This window comes from Staurois parvus, unplaced genomic scaffold, assembly GCF_062004578.1.
Source record: "Staurois parvus isolate SC_StPar_1 unplaced genomic scaffold, SC_StPar_1.0 ptg000267l, whole genome shotgun sequence".
NCBI classification, from domain to species: Eukaryota; Metazoa; Chordata; class Amphibia; order Anura; family Ranidae; genus Staurois; species Staurois parvus.
Genome location: NW_028318063.1, coordinates 1905496 through 1931163, shown reverse-complemented (window position 1 = coordinate 1931163; position 25668 = coordinate 1905496). Strand labels below are relative to the sequence as shown.

The 25668-nt window shown below is 40.1% G+C and overlaps 1 protein-coding gene across 30 annotated transcripts in view; it reads right to left on the bottom strand.

Moving 5' to 3' along the window:
• The window catches only part of GPHN (gephyrin), a 591738-nt gene that overhangs the window by 423199 nt on the left and 142871 nt on the right, over positions 1-25668 (bottom strand). For all 30 annotated transcript variants that reach the window (XM_089681455.1, XM_089681470.1, XM_089681459.1 and 27 more), the window contains exon 2: positions 18935-19013. In XM_089681455.1, coding sequence (XP_089537581.1) covers positions 18935-19013 — 79 coding nt within the window. The remainder of the gene's footprint in view (positions 1-18934; positions 19014-25668) is intronic.

Sequence of the window (25668 nt, the reverse complement as noted above, 5' to 3'; positions counted from 1 at the left end):
CAGTGTTTAGGTAGAGGCAGAATAGACTTTTCTAAACAGAGGAGTTTTCAGGGATCACCTAAAAGGCAGACAGAGTAGGAGACAGCCAGACAGGTTGAGGTAGGAAGTTCCTGAGAATGGGAGAGCCTTGGAGAGGTCCTAGAGGCAAGCATGGGAAAGGAGACAAAGAAGATAAAAAGAAGGAGGTCTTGGGAAAGGTGCAGAGGATGGTTTGGGTGCTATATTGAGAAAAGATTGGTGATGAAGCTTGTGGCAGAGTTCTAAATGGCTTTGTACTGTAGGTTGTTGTTCATATTTTGAATTTTATTTGTTGAGTCGAAGAAGGGTGGTGGACACTGAATGGTTAGTAAGGTAGATGAGTCTGGCAGAGTTCATGATGCAAAAGACTGTGTAGAGGTAGAGAGGGTAAGATTTTGTTACAGAGATGATCAGTAGCAGAATAGAGGAAAAGGGTTAAAGCGTCAAAGGTTTCTACAGGTAGTCGTTTGCTGCTTGGCGGGATAGGCAGTTGAAGACAGGGGCATGGTAAAACGGACAAGGTTGTGATAAGAGAGAAAGGGGGGGGGGGGGTTCGGGGTTCGGTGCTGGAGAAGTTGCAAGGAGTGCAGAGATAAGAGAATACAAGGTCAATTGTGTTACCATCAGAGTGAGTAGAAGTATGTGTTTATTGTGCTAGGTCAAGAGAAGAGATTAAGAAGAGAAGCTGAGATGTCCCTGGACTGTTAATATTAACAGGGATGTTAAAGTTATCAAGAATAACAGCGAGTATTTCAGAGAGGAGAAAGTAGAGAAGCCAAGCAGAGAAGGAAGCATGACACAGTACCAGAAGGACAATATATAACTGTAATCCTTTGATAAACAGAATACAGAGAGCCTCACCAGAGGATAGGGATAGAGAGGGAGGTATACGAAGGATTTGAAAATCATCCTCTTTTTTTTGTCCACTGGGTCTAGCTGAGTAAATCCAGTGGAGGCCACCATGGGAGAGGGCAGTAGGAGTGGCTAAGTCAGATTCTTGAAGCCAGGTTTCAGTAATGGCAAGTAGGTGATAGGAATTGGAGGAAAAAAGATCAGAGGTGAGCTAGTTACAAACAGAGCAGGCATTCCAGAAATCACGAGAAGGGGGCCTGGTTTTTGGAGTTGCAGTGGTCGTCAGAGGAGGGAGAGTGCTGGTTGTGGGGGTGGCAGTTAGCTATTGGAGGGACGGGATTAGGGGAGATGTCTTCAGAGATTAGGGAAAGGAAGGTGAGTGCAGGTGTCTGGGTCAGCATGTGGGTTCATTATTTGCAGGAGATTGGCTGGAGAAGAGGGGTAAAGTGACAAGAATCTGAGGAAAGAGGACACATGTGAAAAGGAAGGGTAGGGGGAGCAAATTACAGGGTAGCGAGAGTATGAATCAGACTTAGAAAGTAAAAGATGCTTTACAAAATGTTGGTTTGCTTGTAGTCTGTCCGGTGTGGAGAATAGTTGTTTCTTGTAACTGCTTTCTGCTTTAATTGAACTGCTGTGTTAAACTTGGATACTTGTGCAAAAATACTTAGTCAAAAAATGGTAACTGTCTGTGACTTTCCCTATAAACTGATCTAAATTTATAGGAAAATGGGACAAGAACCAGATCAGCCACAGGCATAGGCAAAAGTAATAAAAGAAAATTGTTTCTTTGATCACAAAAGGCAAATAGAGAATTTATCTCCAAAAATATAGTCCATTTAAAATGTTTTTAGAGCATATGCCATAGAGGACTGGAACAAGGACTCAGTTTTCAATCATACACAGCATGGAGATGGTTAGCATGGATATTCCACAGCAGCATTTACCATGGATCATTGGTTAGCAAAGTGTCAGTTTTCATTCATACATAACATGGAGATGGTTCAAATGGATATTAAAAAAAAACCAGCAGCATCTGCCATGGAGCATTGGTTAGCAAAGTGTCAGTTTTCATTCATACACAGCATGGAGATGGTTAATATGGATGTTCAAAAGCAGCAGCATTTACCTGTGAAGGAGCAGAGAAGAAACAATGAGAAGTGTTAAACTCCTTGATACTTTTGCAAAAAATGGTAACGGTCTGCGGCTTTCCCCTGTCTGATGGTGATCACTCATTCAAGGCTGTGTAGATGAACTCATCATCCAGGGGAAAGGTGGCATAGCATTTGGAACGTGGCTTGCAACTGTTCGCAACTGGATGCTGAGCAGTTTAGCAATATCCAAACAGTTCATAGCACTAAAGCATCTGAATGTTTTCATTGATTTTACCAATTTTAAATAAGACATTTGCTACACTATGAGATGCTTGTTCGTGGCCGTAACATGTATGAGATATAGCTCTCATAATCTGTACTAGAAACTAGTATAGACTAAAGGAGGAAATAAGTGTTGTAAGACTTACTATTGAGATAAAGGTCTTGCCCATTTAGGGAGCTCGATAACCCTTTTTTTTTTTTTAACAAAGGTTTGGAAAGATGAAAGTAAAAAAGATTTTAAAAAATGTACAGTATGTGAATAGAAAGCTTTTCTGTAACACATTGTTTCATGGAATACTGACATTACAATTATTGGGAATATAAGTATAAAAGAGGAATTTTTACTTACCTATGAATTCCATAGCTTGGAGTACAGTACAGGCCAAAGGCTGATAAGTATTCACACGCCGAGTTATAGTCTCGTACCTTCACTGGCAAAGCTTTTAAGAACAAGCTCCCCCTCATGACCGTACCCGACTCCGTGAGTTTTTGTAGCAAGCAATGCAGAGTAACCAAGGAAGAGAGGAGAGGGTATCCTGACTCCTGTATTGTACTCAAAGATATGGAATTTAAAGGTTAGTCAAAATTCCTCTCATCTTAAATCATACTGTACAGGACACAAGCAAGGTATTCATAGACCGTTGGAGTACCCAAGCAATCAATGAGAAGAGTGAGCACCAAACAGGCAAACAGTAGCAACAGGTCCAATAACAACAAAGGTCAACAGGCCTAACTTCAGAGTGCCATTGCAAAAACCTTGTAGCAGAAAGTTGCATCCAAGGAAGACTAGATGTCAACCTTGTAGAACTTTGTAAAAGGTATGAACATAGGACCAGATGGAGGACTTACAGAGTGGGGCTACAGTGGCCTGGTGCTATAATACCCAGGAAACTCCCACAGACCTGGCGGAGTAGGCACGTAAAGGCACTGGATGAGATTTGTCCTTGAAAATGTAAACTCCAACAATCAAATATCTTATCCAGCAAGTGATGGTGGACATGGAGGCAGGATATCTCTTGAGAGGTCCAGAGAACAGGACAAACAGGGAATCCACTTTCCTGACCAAAGCAGCTGCATGATGGTAAACTCTACAGCCAGGCAATGGAGAGCAATTTCTGTTGGGTGCTTTGGAGCAGGGCATAGGAATGGTATGTATTCATTGAGGTTGAAGACTGATACCATCCTAGGAAGAAGGGGTGGTCTTGGGTGTAAGACTACCTTTTCACTGTGAAGAGTGTGGAATAACTCACAAGAGAGAGCCGCCAGCACAGAGACATGTCCGACAGACATGATAGCCATTAAAAAGACCACTTTGCAGACAAGGTAATCTAGGAAGGATACCTCTGATGGGTTTAAAGGGTGGTTACTGCAGGGATGAAGGAACCAAGCTGTTATCCCAAGGAAACATTGGGTATGCCAACAGGAGCTGCATACAAAATAGACTTTGAATTAAGTTTTTGACAATGGAGATCAGAGCCAGAGGTTTTTGAAAAAGAATTGACAAAGCTCAAACGTGTCCATTCAGAGTACTTAAAAGGCAAGTTCTGGTCAAGACCGGTTTGTAGGAAGGCCAGAATGCCTGTGTTCACACCAAGAAAAGATGGACTTCCTAGTATAATAGTAGATTTCGTGGAAGTGGCTTTTCTAGCTTTTAGCAAAGTAGGAATGACACACCCATGGACCCCTCTGTCTCTCAAGACCTGGGCTTCAACAGCTATGACATTAAAGCCACAGATTGAAAAGTAGGATAGAAGAGAGGTACCTGAGACAGCCTGTCTGGCATGTTGGTAAAAGGCTCAAAGCGGTCTCCTACTAGTTTGAGTATGTCTGTGTACCAAGTTTCTCTGGGCCAGTTTGGTGCAATAAGAATCACCATCAATCTTGCAGAGGAGATGAGGTAGCATTTGCACTAGAAGGCGGCATAGATTGGCCTGAATTGAGACCAGGGGATTATCAAAGCACACAATGCCAGCACTGGAGTGTCCCTGGTGCTAGCCACAGAGGTAGTTTATTGTGGACTCTGGAGGCTAGGATGTCCACACCTGGGGTCCCCCATTTATTGATATATCAGGTAGATGTTGTCTAGGTGAAGAGCCCATTTCCCCTGAGCCACATGGTGGTGGCAAGGATAACCCACTCTCCAGTTGTCCACTCCTGGGATGTGAAAGAGAAAGCTGGACAGTGAGTTCCATAAAATTATATGGCTTGCTTCCTTTAAGGCTGCATGACTCCTGGTGGATTTAATGGTTGCTGTAGGCCATGCCTATGACATGTGTCTGACTGCACCCGGATTGGATGGTCTTTCAGAAGGGAAGTCCAGTGTTGCAGAGTCATCCTTATTGCTCTGAGCTTAAGGATAATGATGGGGAGCTTGGCTTCCACCAATGACTATGAGTCCCAGGCTGTGAGAGACTTAGAACACTCCTCCCCAGCCTGTTACACTTTCCAGTGATAAGGAAGTCAAGACTTTCCTATTGTTAAGGTTGAGCTGCAGATCCACCACCTAGTTAGGGAATCCCTTGCTTAGCTGGACAACAGTATAAGTAGGCTGAGAAAAGGAGCATGCTTGTTTCAGGTCTACAAGATGTTGTCCCAGAGAGGTCTCCAATTAAATTGGGCCTCAAAGTAGGTTACCATAAGGCCCAGGGCTCCCATGGAGAATCTCATTGCGGGATGTAACTTTGACCTCAATTTTTGAGTTTGAGCTCAGACAGAGAATTCTTTTCTCTAAAAGGAAAAACTTTGCTTGGAATGTGTTCAGGTCCTGACCCAAGTATTCCAGGTTAAGAGAAGGCTGAAGCACAGCCTTTTGGAAACCGATCCCCCAGCCAAACGCCTGGAGCATCTGAATCATCCTGTGGATATTGCAGACAGCTGGAAGGGAGAGGAGTCCTTATAGCCTGTGATATGGATGCCCTGAGTTCTGAGAAGGGCAAGTAGAGGTGCTAGGATCTTTGTGAATACTCTCAAAAGAGAGGATAGGCCAAAAAATAGTGCAACAAACTTTCTGTCTGCCACTGCAAAGCGCAGAGTCCCTTGATGAGGTGGATAAATGAGAACATGTAGATTGGCATCTTGGATATCTATAGATACCAGATATTACCCTGGTCTTAGAAAGACAATAACCAACCTTTCAATTTCCAAAATTTCATTCAAATTTAAATCTGCAAGTGTTTGTTGATGTATTTTTGGTCCAGAGTAGGACAAATACCCACATTGAGCTTCGGAATCATGAACAGGGTTGAAGAGAAACTTTTAAACCAGTTTTGTGGAGGTAGTGGCACAGCTACTCCATGAGACTAGACATGGGTCAGGGATTCTGCAAATCTAGCTTTCCTTGGGTATTTTGTTGGTTGATTTGAGAAAAGAAAACAGTGAGTATATATTTGAACTCTATTTTGTACCCCATTTACAGCACCAATTTAATCCAAAAGTTTGGCACATCTGTAACTCACAGAGAGAAAAACCATAACAGATGACCCCCCTCTTAGGAGTGAGGGAACCACTATATTTGGAAGAGGACTTTGGAGAAGATTTGGTGGGGGAAGACTTGCACTGAAAGGAAGGTGTCGAAGTTGAAGTCTGGGTAGAGCGCTAAGGTGCTCTGCGTTTGGAAGAGGTTGAGCTTTCAGAGGAGGGGGGGTTTTGGAATCTTGTGATGTAAAACCATCCCTTTTGTGACAACAACATTTATCCACTGGTCCAGTGCCTTCAAAAAAGACATCTGCCTTGAAAGGACATGCATGTCAGGTGTTTGTTTACAGGCAGCTTCAGCTATCCAAGCTTTAAGCCACAAGAGTCTGCACATGTGAATGGAGATTAGGGCCATTCTGTAAGTTTGTGCCATCATATGTTCTAGGGCATGCCAAAACATTTCCACTCGCCTGCTTGCATTTGGTGCATGGAAATAAATGGAGGCCGTTCAGGAGGAGCCGTCAAAATGGACGGCCGGTGATATATCTTATATATATATATATATATATATATATACACACACACACACACACTGAGATCTAGTCTATATATACCTCTGTATATAGAATAGATCCCAGAATACAGGTGTATATAACAGGATCTATTCTACATACACCTGTATATTAAGATCTATTCTATATATACACCTGCAAGGGCGTATTTAGGAGCAGAATTAGGGGCGGGGCAGGGTAGAAAATGGGTGGGGCAACTGGTGGCAAGTAACTCTTAAGGCCTGGCTAGTAGCTCAGGACTTCAAATTCAGAGCCCTGTTCTAGGGCATCCACACAAAACAGAGCCGAATGCTCAGTTACATAGTTTGTAAGGTTAGAAAAAAAGATAAGTCCCTCTAGTTCAACCAATGTGCTTGTGATTTTTAATCTCTAACAATTTCCATAGCCCTGTATATTCTGCTTCTCCTGACAGACATCTAAAAGTTTTTTATTTTTAAGTTGTTGACACACTCAGCTAGCACCACTTCATGGGGTAGGAAGTTACACACTTTTCTGCTCCAACAGTTAAGAAACCTTTTTTGAAGCTAAGGTTAAACACCTCCTTTCTTCTAACCTCAAATTGTGCTTGCAGGTCCTCTTTAGGGACCTTAGAGTAAACCGTATATCACAGTTACTGCAGTCGCCTTTGAAATATTTGTACATTGTAATTATATCCCCTCCCTTCTTCAGAGTTAATAACTGTAGTCTATAAATGATCCTCATAGCTGAGCCCTTCCATTACCCTTATTTATTTTGTTGTCTGTCGCTGAATTTCTTGAGAATTGGTGACCAAACTGAGCTGAATTTTTAAATAAAAGCCAAATCAGTGTTTTGTATAGGGGTAGAATTATTGATTTATCGCTTGAACATATGCCCATTTTAATGTATGAGAGTATTTTGCTAGCTTTATTAGCTGCATACTATTGCAAAGTCTGCTGTGCAAGTTCCCTCAGATCCTATTCCATTACGGGTTCTCCCAGGGGAGCCCCTCCTAATGTGTATTTTTCATGTGTATTTTTGGCACTCAAGTGCATAACTTTATATTTCTCAGCATTGGTACTCATCTATCATGTAGATGCCAAACCCCCTATTTTATTAAGGTTTCCTTTAATGATGTTACATCCTGTGATGAAGTTATTTCCCTCTATAATTTGGTATCATTGGCAAAAACCGAAATTGAGCCTCCTGTTTCCTCTGTATTATTAAAAACAAATTGGACAGCATTGGCCCCAAGACACAACCCTGGGGACACAATTCAAAACTTTAGAAAATTCAAAGAATGAGTCATTTATCACTACTCTCTGGACTCATTTTGTAACCAGTTTCCTATCCATCTACAAATTATTTTATTAACTCCGACAGACCTTAATTTTATAGAGTAAATGTTTACTAGGTACAGTATCAAATGACTTAGTAAAATCTAGATAAACTACATCCACTGGACTTCCTCAATCCAATTTCTCACTTACTTCCTCATAGAATGATAACAGGTTGGTCTGACAAGAATAATCTTTCATAAATCCATACTGTGTCACTTATGATGCATTTATCACAGACACATTTCTATATATAGTCCCATACCATTCCCTAAAATACTTTACATACTATTGATGTTAGGCTGACTGGTCTTTAGTTTCCTGGTACACATTTCAACTCTTTTTTTGCAAATTGGTAACACATTTGGTCTGCACCAATCAGCTAGCACCATTCCAATCAGTATGTTTAAAAAGTTTAAAATTAGAAATAGCAGCTTGGTAATAACAGAGCAAAGTTCCTTAAGGTCTTGCAGGTGTAGGCCATCTGGACCTTGTGATTTGTTTACATTAAGTTTTTCTAGTCTCCTTTGTACCTGGTTTCAGTACAATGAGAACTGGCTGCAAAGCTGGGTCTACAAGAGTAAAAAGAATATTTGAATCCGGATGTGCTATACTATGCCCCGGCACTGTAAAGCTCTGTGTACCTAATGTATCACAAGGATATTGTCAGTGAATAGCCTTTGATGGGACCTCTCCTCTTTGCTTCTTTTACCACGGTCTGTTCCACCCTGCGTTGCAGGTTGTTTCTAGGTTGATTCTAAAAATGTAAAAACACTTCTCTTCAAATAAAATCTGAATAAAGAAAAAAATAATCTTTGAATGAAAGAAAATCTGCAACTGGTACAGTAATATGTTTAAGACTGAGACTGCAGGATCAACTACTGGAACAGAGGACTTTTTAGTGAACTTTTTTCCACAGGCAAAGAATTTTGGAGGAATTAAAATTTGGAGTGATCAAATCACCACAGATTTCCTATTCTTTTTGTTAATAAAAGGGGAATGTCTTTTTCAGGTCTCTTTGTACCCAAAGTGGCATGGTGAGACAGAAGAAATTCAAATGTGACAATGCTAAGGCTTTTGCGCACAGCAAAGTTGAGCATATCACATTAACAAGCATGATATCTGAAGCTTCAGCTTCAGATGTAAAGGAGTGTGAGGGTGAAAAATCCTCCACAGCCTCCTATAACAAAGTCTCTGTGTCTTCTTCATTCCTTTCCACCTCTTCTAGGCCAGGCATATTGGGATCTGACTCAGGCAGAGACAGAGGAGCTAGAGAAGCAGCTCAAGATTTTGTATCCCTGGACAGATATGGCTGTATTGAAGCCATTAGTTGAGAAATTATGACATAGATACAGAAAAATCTGATTTTGTCAGATAGGCCATTTGTTAGGTACCTGAAATGCAACTAAATTTAAATTTAATGAAAGCATTGACATTCTGTGGTTGAGTGTTATGCGGGCCTTCAGCAGAGCGAACGTTCACCTGAGATATTGCCATGGCTTGCTGTTGCCCGGTATCCACCATAGCTACTTGTAAGGGTATTAATTAAAAAGTGATGTAGTGCTGCTAATAAACAGCAGTCATAATAAACAGCAGTCATAATAAACAATGCAGGTGGATAAACTGTGCTCATAATCATAATGTGAATAAATTACCAAAAACATAGACCATACATATAAATATCTTAAACTAATGAATAATGTGAATAAAGATACTGAAGTGCTTTCAATAAATGAGTTCATAAGTTTCCAAATATCAAACGATCCAACACCGTAACCACAATTCCGTGGTTGTATTCCGTTTATATTTATGGTGTTGGATCGTGTGGTCATGAGCACAGTTTATCCACCTGTATTGTTTATTATCACTATTATCACTGATTGATGTTTATTAGCAGTGCTACATCACTTTTTAATCAATTTATTTAGTTGATATTGTGGGAACACAATTGATGTCAGCAGCAGCACCCATTTGTTTATATTGTTTAGTAGGCGCAGAAGTTCACTTATCTACTTGTAAGGGTATTCCCCTCACACAGCAGGGCGCAGAATATAGGTTAAGCATGCGCGCTTTGCTCTTTGTCCTCGTCCTCATCCCGCACTCAGTAGAACTCTGTCAGGAACTTTACTCCTCTTCACCAGGAAGCCTTTAGGCATGTCTGAAGCGGTGCACATACCTCTTAGCTTTTGAACTTCAGAATGAGGGACACTGGAGTGAGGAAATGACCTGCAGAATGCGTAGCAAGCTGCAGCAAAATGTGGGCATGACCAAACTACAGTGGGAGAAGCTTAAGGGACAGCACAAACCCTCCTTCCTTTGGCACAGTCCGCCCCTGATCTGCAGAAATAGAGGTTTGACTAACAACACAATAACTTTTCATAGCTAGGGTACTGGAGTAAATGTACCCCCAATTACAACTTCAATAAAAATACGATATCCCACTAGGGGTGGGCATAGCAAGGCTTACTTACACTATAGATGCAATGACACAGAGTCAGAACTCTATGCATCCCAAGAGAAGAAAGAGTTATCCAACATAACTAGTGCATTAGCGTCGCAGCACACAAGGTTCACTGAGACAATCATCTAGTCAATGCAAGCAATAAGTTGAGAGTCAACAACAGTAGCTGCCAGGTCCCTTAAGGTGGCTGACCAGTCCTAGATAAAGTCCTCCCCCTTTTGGCAAGGAATGCATATTATGGCATTTTTCAGCATGTAAATAAAATCACTGAATGATGGATAATGAGGAAACACTAAATGAAAGATGGAACATCTGGGTCCATGAGAACAAAGTCCAGACACTATGTTAGGGGAGGAAAAGTTGGAATCCTTGAATTTTAGATACAGACAAACAAGACAAAAAACTGATAATTGAAACAGAACTTCACTTCCCCAGGAATACTCACAGATAAGCTGAGGGAATTTGACTGAGAGACCACAGTTACTGCAGGTGGAATAGTCACAGGTAGCATTTGCAGCAAACACTCTGCACCTTCAGGCTCTGAGCTGAAAGGGAAGTGCTGCTTCACTAGAAGGTGTGAGTCCCTGCAAATACTACAGGTAGGAGGAGGGCCTTGTCAGAAAGCTCTACTGTTGAGCTGCCCACTGCACCCCCTTTAACCGCTTTCCCACCGCCCTATAGTAGAACTCTATATGGGATTTGCATTACCGGGTAGGGGGCACACGTGTGCCGCCCAAAAAAACAGGACAGACAAAATGTGTTCATAAACCAGCTGGATGACAGAGCTTAGATCAGGTATCTCTATGACTGGACTAAAGAGGCCAATGGAGGCGAAAATATGAGAGGTATTCTGAATCATATAATATCCACAAAAAAAAAAAAAGTATGGATGAAAGATTTTTACAGAACCAAGAGGGATACCACTTCCAATGGAAGCCATCCAGTATAATGTACTTTTTTTTTTTTTCCAAAGATAGTCCACCAGAAGTCAGAAAAAGGGAATTTCAGAAGAAAACAAAAGCTTTAAAAAAAAAAAAAAAAAAAAAAAAAAAAAAAGCTATCTTGTGGAAGCAAAAGCATACAACTTCCCTTATGGAAGTGCGGGTATGTTATGTGAAAAACGAAACAGAAAAGATGGTGAGATTTTGATCACAAGACCTGCCGCCTGATTCGGAAAAAGACTGAACTTTTACCAAGTACTGCTTAAGAAACAAAAGCAGAGTGAGGAAGATAAAGGTCATTTACAGACTTTCTGTTGTGAAGAGCTGCATAGACTCCAGATGGAATAGGAAAGATTGATCATTGACGAAAAGGCATTTAACCCCTAAGGCGAGAAAACTAGATGCTACTTCAGGGCACGATTCATTTCTCAGGTACTAAGCCAAAGTACCCAAAGCATGTGGATAGACATTAACCTTATGCAAGAAGCAAGCCTGCTTGCCTGTAAGAGACCATAAAGGCTCGTTTTTTTCAAAAAGATTGACGGCTAGTGAGTCTCAACTAGAAAGGGAACTATCCCTTTCACAAGTGTTAATCCACTCTGATATGAATGAATAAATCAGAGTCACTTCTAAGGTGAAACAGACAGCTACCCCAAACTCAAACTGATGTTGCAGAAGAGAGGCTTAAGAAGGCCATACATGGGTCGAATTCCAAACGATTATTCAATCATAAATCAGACCTAAGAATAATCGGTCGATTTTCGCTCTGTTAGTGGGACAATGGCACCAGCTGATGTTCGTGGTTTCTCCCCATTTTGTTTATCGGGCATGCTGGAAAATTTGTGAAAAACAACCAATTTTCGAAATCATTGGTGGCACCATTGGATTACAGAACAAACAAGGTTTTCAATCGAAAAATTGTTCAGAATTCAACCCATGTATGGCCTGCTTTAGTGAAAATAAGTAAAGTATATAAAAACAAGAACATCACCCACCTGCTTGGTAGTATGTTCACTAAAGGATAAGTTCACCTTTGGGAACATGTTACATGTTCCACTCATTTTTACGGTGGAACATGTAACATGTTCCCAAAGCTGCAGTTGCTGCCCACTGCCTTCCCTTTGCTGTGACAGAAGTACAGGGAGAAGCTCTGCCCACACGGCTGTGTCATTCATTCACAGTGTTCTGTAAATGAATTAACTACAAGTCCTGACATCCTTAGTGGCTGTTGGCTAGTAATGCTCAATGAACTACCACCACGGTGTGGAGCGCTCTCATAGTTCATTGTTTGTACCCGTCATACAGCCCAGAAACAATAGTGCACATTTTTGTTTGTTTGTTTTTGTACCTAAAACACACTGACACCAATTTTTTTTTAAATCCCGACCTTTGACCCTGACCCAAACAATAACCCTGGCACTGAACTAGATCAAACCTTGATCTAGGCATTTTTTATTTATTTTATTTTTTTAATATTTATTTATTTTATTTTTTTTTACAAACTTTTTTTCTCTCTATGCCAATAGTTCGAGAGATACAATGTGTCTCTCTTCTCCATTCATACAGAGAAAAAAAAAAACAAGGGGGCCGGGCTGCACAGTGACTGATCACTGTGATAGCCAATCAGAGGCCATCACAGCGATTGTGTGTCCCAGGTCCAGATCGTTAGAACGGGACCCGGGGGGTCTCAGTGACACCGCGGTCTTTGTGCTGGGAGCGCGCAGTGTGGCGCGCTACCAGCACAAAGACAGGTATGCAAATATGCGGCCCCACAAAAAAAAGCCCAGTTCCGTGAGGCCGCATATTTGTGTCATGTCGGTGTCAAGAGTTAAGGCAAATAACTGGACCTTTTACAGTGGGAAGAGATCACTTGTCAAAAAATCCCCCTGGAAAAGGTAAGCACTCCTCCATATTAGGGGAATCTTTCATGACTCCATAGGTAGATTTCAGTTCACATAAAGGACTGATTTACAACCGCAATGTAATGGAAAGGTCTTCAAGGACACAGATGACACAGTAAGACCCAATGCCAGGAACAGCAGGTTGATCCCTTATTTGCAGGACAGAATGTCATGAGTCAATGAGAAGATCAATAACTTCTTGCAAAGCAAGAAGTCCTATGGGATTTGTTGAAAATCTATCTCCTCTGGAGAAGGCTGTCAGGTCTCTGAAACAGTCAGATTAAAATTGGAGCCTCAGGCACACTAGACCATGGAGGCAGTATAGCAGGCACTGTAGTAGAACGCACCAGAGTGCACGTAGAACCCTTGCAGATTTTTGCATTTATTGTGCGCAAACCATTAAGTAATGCAATGTAGATAATAAAGGCCGGGAGGATGCATGTGAGAATCATAGTAAAAAGCTGTGAAGGGCAGGATTTAGAGCATGGAGTGTGTGTGTTAAATCCACCAAAAGAATGACGTTAGCAGATCCCTCTGCTATAACTGCTAGGTGCAAGGTAGCAATGGCAGGAAGATTTTAAAATCAGTGAAGAAAATTATTGAAAAATATAGTGAGGCTTTTAAAAATAAGTTTTTCAAGTCATTAATGCTTTATGCTTTGTGCAGTGTTGTTTTAGCAACAGAGGCTAGTTGCACCAAGTCTAAATGAGCAGGAATGTTTCCTTGAGATGCAAGTGAATTGCGCCTGTTAAGAGCTACAGGAGGAGACGAAACCAACTTTGTGTAACCATGTCTGAGTTTAAATTTAAAAGAAAGAGCTAATGCAGGGTCCAGCTATATAGTAGTCACAAATGATTTTGAGGCTAATTCATAGACAGCCTTCCAAAAACTTTGGAAATTTGAAAAAATGTGGCAGTCTGGGGTAAAGCATTGCTTGCCCCCAGACTTTAATGAAACTTTGTTATTACCTTGGTAATTCCTTCTTTCATTTTTCACCACCAAGCATCCCAGCATCTAGGGCCACACTACACCTCCATGGAATCTATTTTCCCACTCCTGATTCAACCTTCACCTTATCCCTAACCGTCCTTTTCTCCTGGCATGCCTCTATGTTCCCCTACTTGCTTTCTTTCCTTTCTACAACCTGCTATCTCTCTTTCTCCCTGAACCATAAGTGATACCTTTATGGTTCTATTTTCTATGTAAATAACCTGCATCAGTTTTGCAGGTCAACAAGCACTATAACTAATAGAAAACTGACTAATAGCCACAATCATATCTTTTCCCCCCCGATATCTCTCTTTATAGGCTCTTACCAGTGGTAGTTTATTAATTAGCTACCTGGTATATTGAACTGTCAAGCCCAAATCTTTGATGTTCCGAAGTTGTTAAAACTGGATGCTTTCTCACTTAATATTGTACCACTATATCTGTTGGTTCTTGATTGGTAACTTTTATTCTGCTCAAAATCAAACAAATCTGAGATACAAGTGAATTAGTGTAAAGACTGTTTCATCTTTTGAGTATCTGTATGTTTGTTTGACCACATTACTACTAACTCCCAAATGAGAAACAAGAGAGGCTCCAAGGACCCAGGTTTCTACAAAGATTAAAAATACATTTTCTATACAAGTGGCATTGGGTGTGTAGTGGTTCATCCATTATAGAATTTCTTGACTGTAACGGGTTGAATCCCTCAGTTGATTGAGGAGGTTGCACTGCCTGAAGTGGCATGTATTACAATTGCATCATGAGAATCTTTTAACATTGTTATCCACGCAAATGAGAACACACCATCCCGGGAGATTCAAATTACTTGAAGTTCAGAGAAGGAGACAAGATACAACTAAGAAAAAATAATGACATTCATCTCTCTGCTGCTTTTACACAGCTGCTGTTGGCCTTTCTTAAAGAAACAATGTCACCTTTTCCCAAAGGCAGAAGCATTAGGGAGCATTCTGAAGGTGAGGATCAGGAGTGATGGGGAAGTGAGGGGGTGAAGTTTTTACAAAGAAAATGTGATTTTGCCATCATGGAGCAAGGTGTTAGTGTCTCTTTAATGAAATAAGCTTTCACGGAATACAAACAGCTTTTTGCTATTGCTATTTGCTAAACAATCACAAAAGTGTTGCTAGAGACCTAAGCAGGGTGCAAAGTAATAGTACAGGTAATTAATGATAACCATATCCTAACTGCTTTTTAAACAAATTGAAGGATTGGGTCAAGACACAAAGAATAATGGGTGTGTAAGGTAGGTGAACAGAAGATTATTCCTCTAAAAGATTAGCCAGTTTTTCACTGAAAGGGACTTGGCATACTATGGTTGCAAAGCTTGTGACTTTTCTCTATTGCACTTTAGTAATATAGACTTGGTGACCTCAACACCCTAACCTAGGAGCAGACAATAAAACAGCATTGGCAGACTAAGCCTGTATTTCTGCTCTCTCCTACTGTCAGCATGTTTTATTGTCAGCATATGGGCATTAAGCACACCTAAAGGACTCTTAATACTACCACCCTCTCTTCTATAATCCCATTTTTATGTACAGGAGATTACAGTAGGCCGAAATAAAGCCATGTTTGGGTATTTGCTCAAGTTGCATTTCAAAATGAATTCAATAATCTTGTCTGATAGATTTATTTCCGCAATATGTTTTCGAACGCCAAAGCTGTCGACTGTTATTTCCCCAAAGCCATATACACTATGTTGCCAAAAGTATTGGGACACCCCTCCAAATCATTAGATTCAGGTGTGCCAATCACCTTCATGGCCACAGGTGTATAAAATCAAGCACCTAGGCACGCAGACTGCTTCTACAAACATTTATAAAAGACTGGGTCGCTCTCTTGAATGCAAGTGTGGTACCGTGATATGTTTCCACCTGTGCAATAAGTCCATCCGTGAAATTTCCTTGCTACTAAATATTCCACAGTCAACTGTTAGAAGTATTATAACAAAGTGGATAAAACTGGAAACAACAGCAACTCAGCCATGAAGTGGTAGGCCATGTCTGCAGAGTCAATAGCTAAACACCTCAAAACTTCATGTGGCCTTAAGATTGGCACAACAACAGTGCGTAGAGAGCTTCATGGAATGGGTTTCCATGGCCGAGCAGCTGCATCCAAGCCTTACATCACCAAGTGCAATTCAAAGCATCAGATGCAGTGGTGTAAAGCATGCCGCCACTGGACTCTAGAGCAGTGGAGACGTGTTCTCTGGAGTGATCAATCATGCTACTCTCTGGCAATCCGATGGATGTGTCTGGGTTTGGCGGTTGCCAGGAGAATGGTACTTGCCTGCACTGTGCCAAGTGTAAAGTTTGGTGGAGGGGGAATTTTGGTGTGGGGTTGTTTTTCAGGCGTTGGGCTTGGCCCCTTCGTTCCAGTGAAAGTTCTAGTTCCAGTTAAGGCATCAGCATACCAAGACATTTTGGACAATTTCATGCTCCCAACTTTGTGGGAACAGTTTTGTGATGGCCCCTTCCTGTTCCAACATGCATGCACAACAGTGCTGTCAAGGCAAGGTCCATAAAAACATTGATGAGAGAGTTTGGAGTGCAGGAACTTGACTGGTCTGCCCAGAGTCCTGACCTCAACCCGATAGAACACCTTTGCGATGAATTAGAGCGGAGACTGCGAGCCAGGCCTTCTTGTCCGACTTCAGTGCCTGACCTCACAAATGTGCTTCTGGAAGAATGGTCAAACCTTCCCATAGACACACTCCTAAACCTTGTAGACAGCCTTCCCAGAAGAGTTGAAGCTGTTATAGCTGCGAAAGGGCGGGCCAACTTGAACCCTATGGACTAAGACTGGAATGCCATTAAAGCTCATGTGCGTGTGAAGGCAGGCTTCACAAGACTTTTGGCAATATAGTGTAAATATATATATATATATATATATATATATATATATATATATATATATATGAGTGTGTGTGTATATAACAATGCAGAAAATACACAGAGGTGGACATTGTGTGGTTTATAACTGAACTGACGGTGTACCAAGCCGATTCCAGATGTGATCTTTGTGAGGACTTTCTCCTACTCTATTCACCTTTAGATGATCCTTAAAAAAACCCATCTCTTTAGAGAAGCCTATCCTGCATCTACCTAACAGCTGAACTTTCATTTCTCAGTTCTTCTGCCAAAGTTAATACGTTTTGTGTCATTTGACACTCGCTTTTTGAATGAAAGCCCTTACGAGCAGGGCCCTCCGATTCCTGTTGTATTGAATCACATTGTAACTGTACTGTCTGCCTTCATTAAAGTGCTGCTCAACCGCTGGAGCTATATAAATCCTGTGTAATCATAATAATGACCAATCACAGAGATTGCAAATGTAAACACATTGCTGTTTACATTGGTGATCCCTCCCCTTTCTCTTACAAAGGAGGAAGGACAAGAAGTAGCAAGTACCAATTAACTTTTATGAATGATTAGTCAACTGAAGCAGTAGCTTAATAAGAAGGGATTTTCATTGACTGTGGGACTTTATTGCTAGTCAGTTCTTTCACCCACCCTTGCCTCTCTTGCACATCTGATATCCAATATGTCTATGGTGATCTATATAAACCACCCTTACCATGCACATCTGCACATTAAACCCTTTATCTCCATCCTCCCACTGGATGTGACTTGTACATTAACCCCTCCCCTTCCACCGTCCTCTGTGTATGACCTACACATTAATGGTTCTAGCGCATCATTACCAATTTCTAGATTTTAACCACCTCAATACCAGCATACTACTTTATCTGCAAATAATTGTGGCAAAAAATGAGATCCCTTTCTGGTGTCTTCTACCAATGGGGGGGGGTGGTTATACTGTCCTTTGATATATTTTATAATAGAAACAGGGGAACTTTTTTGGTCTTTGTCTTTTTATATATTAAAATTTAAAAAAACAGTGGTTATTAAATACCGCTAAAAGAAAGTTCAATCCGTCAAAAGAAAAACAAAAAGATAGAAAATGAATTTGCATATAGTGTTGTATGACTGACTGCCAAACTATCACTAGCACTGAAAACTGAAAGACCTGATAATTAAGGGGTAATACAGACTAATACCTACAGTGACACTAAACAATATCATTATTCAAAAATAATCTACACACCGCCACTACTTAACCCCAGGCCAATTCTGACCTTTTGTTTGCTAGAAAATTACTGTATACATTATTTAAGCAAAGGCCTTAAAGAATAAAATGGTGGGTGCTGCGAATTATTATATCACTTGTCATTTGCGCAGCAGTTTTTCACAATTTTGGAAAAAATACACTATTGAATTTTAATGCACAAAAACACACTATAATACCCAATTGTTAGATAAAATATAAAAGATGATGTTACGCTCTAAAGCAGTGTACAAACATGTCACACTCTAAAGCTGTGTATGCCCGTGGTATGCCGGACAAAACTATGGTACACAAAAATCTCCATAGGTGATGCTTTAACAGACAGGTTACCAGTTTAGAGTTACACAGTAGTTTTGGTGCATGAATGATTGCTCTCGCTAGAACATTGTGGCGATACATCACATATGTGGTGTGATCACGGTTTACATATGCATGCAGGACCTATGTATGCTAGTGCTACCCATTAGCTGTTGCAAGAACCCATTACACATTCCTGCAACATTCAGTAGAGATGCGAGCCATGCAAGGGGCAGACACAAGATCAGTCAGCTGCACCACAGAAAAGAACAATGAGCAAGCAGAGCATCAGATGCTGTTACTCCATTACTGGAAGAGGCAGCCCAGAGATCACATTGAATTCAGGTTAGTTTATGGATTTTGAGGGCTATGCAAAATGAGAAACTAGACTTGTTTTGGTGTAGTCTTTATTGAATACATGAATTCCCCCAACTGGTGTATTTTATATCTGTCTCTGTCAAGATTTTAAATACCTTCAACCCAATGTCATGCACTAAACATGAAGGAACGTTATGCAGAGCCAGTTCACTAGAGGGCTTTTCTAGAGATCTAAGAAACCAATGGGTTATACAGCCTTTCATATCCTACACATAAAGAAAAAAAATTATTGGAAAATAAATTATACTTCAAGAAAAAAGTTACATTAACAGCGGCACTTAAATGGTACTTACAATGAAGGGTCTTGGACTAAATCCTTGAGATTTATGCCACTGCGATCTTCTGCAAGATTCCGAAAACAACTGTCACTAACTGCAAAAAAAAAAAAATAAACACCAGAAAATAGTTAACTATCTGATTATTATGATTCCTTCACTCAGATAAAGATGTGCAGTAAAATCAGTTTTTTATTTAAAGACCATACATTATATTACATACATAGTTACATATTTAGTCTAGTTGAAAAAAAGACAAAAGTCCATCCAATTCAAACAAAAAAAAAAAAAAACTAATTATAATCCTATACGCACAGTTGATCCAGAGGAAGGCAAAAAAAACCCAGCAAAGCATGATCCAATTTGCTCCTGCAGGAAAAAAAATCCTTTCTGATCCCCTGAGAGGCAATCGGATATTCCCTGCATGAACGTTACCTATAAATGTTAGTATCCAGTTATATTACGTGTATCTAAGAAAGAATCCAGGACTTTTTTAAAACAATCCACTGAGCTGGCCAGAACCAACTCTGTTTGTTTAGGTTAAAAGAGTAAAAAAAGATTTTTAAATGGTCAAATGTCCTGATATTTTAAAAGCTTTTTTTTTAATGCATAACCTATAATTATTTGTACACAGCAGCCACCATGTTTTCTTAATACATATGCAAGCTCTGCTTCCTGCTTGGAAGTGCTACAGAATTGCTGTTTTTCACAATACAAGTAGGCACTTTCTACGCTATCTTTTCTCACTAGTAAGGCAGGCCGTTGATGATGCAATTTTCTTTCCTGCAACCATGGATTGCATTAAAGAAAATCTCTTGATTCCCCCATCTGCATGGTCAGTGTTGATGAGGGAATCCCTCTCCTGGAGTTATTGTGTTCTCCCAGTGGGGGAAGGGGGTTAAGGGGAGCGATCCCTGGCAGGAGAAACTGATTTTTGCTAGCAGCTACAGCCACTGGTAATAATTGCATGCCAGAAATCCAACATGCTGGTTGTACTTATGTGGATTAATGGATCGACTTGGATATAATCAGCCTGATTATACATGGATTCAAACCATCCATGGATGGCTTAATTGGAAGAGAGTGTACTTCCAGTGTGACGCTAGAAACCTACATCTAGAACTTAATCTAAATATCTAACATAGAAAAATACAACAGTGACGGCAGAAAAAAAAGACAGACAGAGTGGTCCATCAAGTTTGCCTGTCTGTATTTAATACATGGACAGGGTTATAGAAAAGCAAACATGTAAAAATGTGAATCAATAAAAATGACTGTCCCTGGTGCCCAACCTGCATCTTAGGGGCCACATGCGCACTTTCTGAGCAGCCCTCGGGGCCTCTACAGACTCTAATCTGTGTTTCCTTATTGCCCTGGTATAGTACTGATTTCTAGCAGCCTCATGAAATATGTCTCTAGTCTTTGACAGTCTTCTAAAGCATGTCCCCAGTCTCGAACTCCAATAACATGTCCGCAGTTTCTGGCCATCACTTGTTTCATGTCTGCAGTCTCTGACCATTTCTTGTATCATGTCCATAATCTTTGACTGTATATTGTTGTGTGTCTGCTGTCTCTGATAATGAATATACTCAGAATTTTATGTGCTGCCCTTTGATGATGTCAGGGGCTGCCCTTGAGGCCCACCATATCAAGAAAGTTGACAACCACTGCTCTATGCTAACCACCTCCTACCTAGCCATTATATATAACAGCCAGACAGGAGCCTCATTGTTCTGGGAGGACGTACCCATATGTCTTCCCCTTGTGGGTGCCAGAACTCCCAGTTCGCTGTGCTTGGCCCTGTACAATGTGATTTCTGTGGCCAATCACAGCAATCATAATGTAAACACAGGCTGTCAGCTGTCAAATAGCTGCTCTCACAGCGATCGGCTGTTTAGGGAGTGAGAAAGTGTGTATGTAGTACAGTAAAAAAAAATGTAAAAAGTGATCCGACACGGATCACGGTGACTAGAGCAGTGCAATGTCTCTATAGTGACATTGAATTCAAAAGAACAATATGATTTTGGCTGGATATAACCTTTACTAATCTAAAATCTAAATTGTAGTAAAATACATTTTTGCATAGCAGCTGTAAGTCCATCATACAGCCTTAGCCCTGGTTCACACTTCACAACTACCTCAGTATTCATTATAGATATATTTGTCTACCTGTAGATGTCAGTGTTTTTACGTTTATAGCTACATCTATGGTAAAACTATATTGTCTTTTCTCTGAATAAAAAGTTTTCTGTTTCCTGGTTGCAGTGAAGCAAGCAAAAAAGCAACTGTGGACTGTGCGCTGTCTGTTCTGTAGGGCTATAAACAGAATTTCTAACAACATTGATGTGATTTCTGATGTGGTCCATAACACATGGAATCACCTGACAAGTGAAATAACATGAGTTTCTATGGAGGCCGTATGCAGTGCGATTCCAATGCGGTCTTAAAACCGGTCCTGTGCGAGGTTGCCAAGCAGTACAATTTATAGACTTGAGATAGACTTGAATGGAAATCGCTTACCGAGAGAGGGAGAAAGAGAGAGAGCGAGAGAGAGAGAAAGAGAGAGAGAGAGAAAGAGGGGGAGAGAGAGATTGCCCCCCCAAAAAAGTTTAACTTAATATCGTGGGTGTAGCCTCTGCAATGCGTGTGCTGGAAACTGCCCCGTTCTATGCAGTAGAGGCTCCTGCATGGTTGAAGGATATGAGTAGATCAAAAGTTTCTCCTCTGACACAAAGTTAGCTCCAGATCCACATATGAACAAATACTACTACGGAATACACACACAAAATATAAACAGTTGTGTTCAAAATAATAGCAGTGTGTTGAAAAAAGTGAATAAAGCTCAAAATCCTTCTAATAGCTTTTATTTCCATACACAAATGCATTGGGAACACTACACATTCTATTCCAAATCAAAACATGAAGAAAAATATATCAAATTTGTGTTGTTCCTCTAAAAAAAAGAAGAAAAGTGAATATTAGACGGTTCAAAAAAATATCAGTGTTTGTATTCTTCTTTACAAACTCAAACATTCACTATATAAACTGAAAAATGTTTGAAGATTTTGCTTTCCTTTGAATCACTTAACCTCCCTAGCGGTATGATTATTTCAGATTTTTGGTGCTGAAAGCGATACCATTTTTTTGCATGGAAATATGTAGTTTTTTTATTGTAGGCCTGTAATTTAGGAATAACTCACTGAAATCTGTCCGAACAAGAGTCTAGTAAACATTGCGGATATGATAAAACTTGAAACACAAAATCATAAATTATAACTTATTAAATAATCATAAAAAATAACAATATAATAATAATAAATTTAATTCAATAATATTATTAAACGAAAAACACTGAAATTTGAAATATAGCGCCAAGTTCGCACATCGCTGAGCAAAGTCGCAAAATTATTTTCAGTGTCCGATGACGAATTTCCCCACGAATCATTATCACTCAATTCTGCAAGTGGTTCTGATTTACTATCGCTGTTCTCTAGCCGGTCTAAAACCAATTTTGACATAAAGGGATGCTTTTTTGGACGCCATAGACTTTTATAAGTTTCCAGGCAGAAAGAACAGTCAAAATGCAGGCAGGGCGCAGGACAAAGCACTAGGGACAAAATGTATGTGAAATGCATTGAAACAGCAATGTTTTACTATGTAATAATCGTGTAAAAAAAAAGATGTCATTTTTTAAAATCTTCAAATTTGCCGCCGGTTCCGGCGCCCGTACATCCCGAAGTCACAGGGACCGGAACACGGAAGCCGGCATCGGCCAGAGGAGATGGCTGGGGACGCTGCAGGGGACGCAACGTGGGAGCGAAGGACAAGGTAAGCGCTGCAGTGAATCCCTGTGCAATGCTGCATAGTAAGCCTGAGTGTAGCTCGGGGTTACAGCCTTTGGTACTGAAACTTTACCCCGAGCTACACTCGGGAATACCGCTAGGGAGGTTAATGAATATTTAGTTGTATAAGCACTGTTTCTGAGAACTGCTGTACATTTGTGTTGCATGGAGTCAACCAACTTCTGGCACCTGTGAACAGGTATTCCAGCCCAGGATGATTGGACTACATTCCACAGTTCTTCTCGATTTCTTGGTTTTGCCTCAGAAACTGCATTTTTGATGTCACCCCACGTTTTCTATTGGATTAAGATCCGGGGATTGGGCTGGCCACTCCATAACGTCAATCTTGTTGGTCTGGAACCAAGATGTTGCACGTTTACTGGTGTGTTTGGGGTCGTTGTCTTGTTGGAACACCCATTTCAAGGGCATTTCCTCTTCAGCATAAGGCAGCATGACCTCTTCAAGTGTTCTGATGTATTCAAACTGATCCATGATCCCTGATATGCGATAAATAGGCCCAACACCATAGTATGAGAAACATCCCCATATCATGATGCTTGAACCACCATGCTTCACTGTCTTCACAGTGTACCGTGGCTTGAATTCAGTGTTTGGGGGTCGTCTGACAAACTGTCTCCTGCCACTAGACCCAAAAAGAACAATCTTACTTTCATCAGTCCACAAAATGTTGCGCCATTTCTCTTTAGGCCAGTCAATGTGCTCTTTGGCAAATTGTAATCTCTTCAGCACGTCTTTTTTTCAACAGTGGGACTTTGCGGGGGCTTCTTGCAGATAGCTTGGCTTCACATAGGCGTCTTCTAATTGTAACAGTACTCACAGGGAACTTTACACCTTCCTTGATCTTCCTGGAGCTGATTGTTGGCCAAGTCCTTGCCATTTTGGCTATTCTCCTATCCATTCGAATGGTAGTTTTTCCACTTTCTTCCACATCTTTCAGGTTTTGGTTGCCATTTTAAAGCATTTGCGATCATTTTAGCTGAGCAGCCTATCATTTTATGCACTTCATAATATGTTTTCCCCTCTCCAATCAACTTTTTAATCAAGGTACGCTGTTCTTCTGAACAATGCCTGGAACAACCCATTTTCCTCAGAATTTCAGCAAGAAATGCACCGTAACCAGCATGTACAACATTTGCTGCCTTCCTTCCTTAAATAAGGGCAATAATTGCCACTTGTTTTTCAAAGAATGAGTGACCTCACTAATAGAACTCCACACTGCTATTATTTTGAACATGCCACTTTCAATCAGTGATTCAATTACACAGAATCAGCAGCATGCATGTCATGACTGTTGGGTCTGTTGGATTTCTATTACTCTACTATAACTGCTAGTAAATTATTTGCCATGTAGAAATAAAATTTCTACCAGAAACAGTGATTGATCAGGTTAGTGATTTCTGACAGCTATTATTTTGAACACAACTGTGTGTATATATATATATATATATATATATATATATATATATATATATATATATATATATATATGCACACACACACACACACACACACATTTATAGGCATAGTTGATCCAGGGAATATCCGATTGCCTCTCGGGAAGATCAGGAAGGTATTTTTTTTCCCTGTAGGAGCAAAATTGGATCATGCTTTGCTGGGTTTTTTTGCCTTCCTCTGGATGAACTGTGGGCTTAGAATCATAACTTTTTTTTAATTTATTTAATGGTTAAACCGGATGGACTTTTGCCTTTTTCATATATATATATATATATATATATATATATATATATATATATATATAATATATATATATATATATATATATATATTTATTTATACACATATATACACACACAAATCTTTGAATGGTGACTCCAGCATGGGGAGGAAACTTTAACCCAAGGTTAGCAAAGAAGACACAGAGACACACAATTAAGTTGGAGGAGAGGTAGTTCAACCTTAAACTGCGTAGAGGGTTATTTATTATCTTTATTACTGATTTAGCTTCCAAATGCCTTAATTTTTACACCTCTTGTGTAATGATTACAGTTTTTAAAACCCATTCAGGCTTCTCACTGTAAAATTTCTTCCAAAGGAGGTAAAAAAAAAAAAAAGAAAAAGAAGAAGGGGTATTAGCTCAATGCTTTTCTCAGAACAAATGTGTGCTTCTTAAAGATATTAATGGGAGAATATGCAGCTTGTTCACATGAGCTTTTGGAACCCACACCCATGCCACATAAACAAATCTAAAATGCGCTTTTTTGGACCACAGGAGATAGGAAAGGATTGCCTTCCCCACATAAATGTGTCTGCCCTGATAAATATATACTTTAGGTTACAGTAGAACTGGAAGTAGACCCTCAGCAGATGGCAAGTGGTTGGATTCAGTGTGCTGGATACAATGCTGCTAAGGTGAAACAGCTGGACCTAGTTCCCCAGGGCTCGATCTGTCCTACTCTCCAAAACAAACAGTGCTAATTTTGCATTAAGAAAGGTTAGCAATGGCAGTCCAGAAAATTTTCTCATTAACAACAGGTATACTTTTTTGAATGGTGTTTATTTTGGATTTTTCCAAGTAATGAAAAGGACTTACGGACATCTATCTATTACTACACCCGACAATGCAGCAACTGAAAAAACAAAGAAAAAAAAAAACCAAAAAAAAAAACCTACCATTTATAAAACACATTTGTGCGTACACTCACTTTCCCCCCTTCTGTTGCCCTTTTCCGAAAGTGATTACAGACATAGTAACACAGGTTTATAGCACAGCAATCAATTATCAGTAGTGGTGCACCAAAATGAAAATTCTGGACCAAAACTGAAAATTCAGGATGCACTTGGCCAAAACTGAAATAGACATTTTTTAAAAAAAAATATATAATTTTATATAAAATTGTATTATATTCAACATTTTAATTATCATGAATG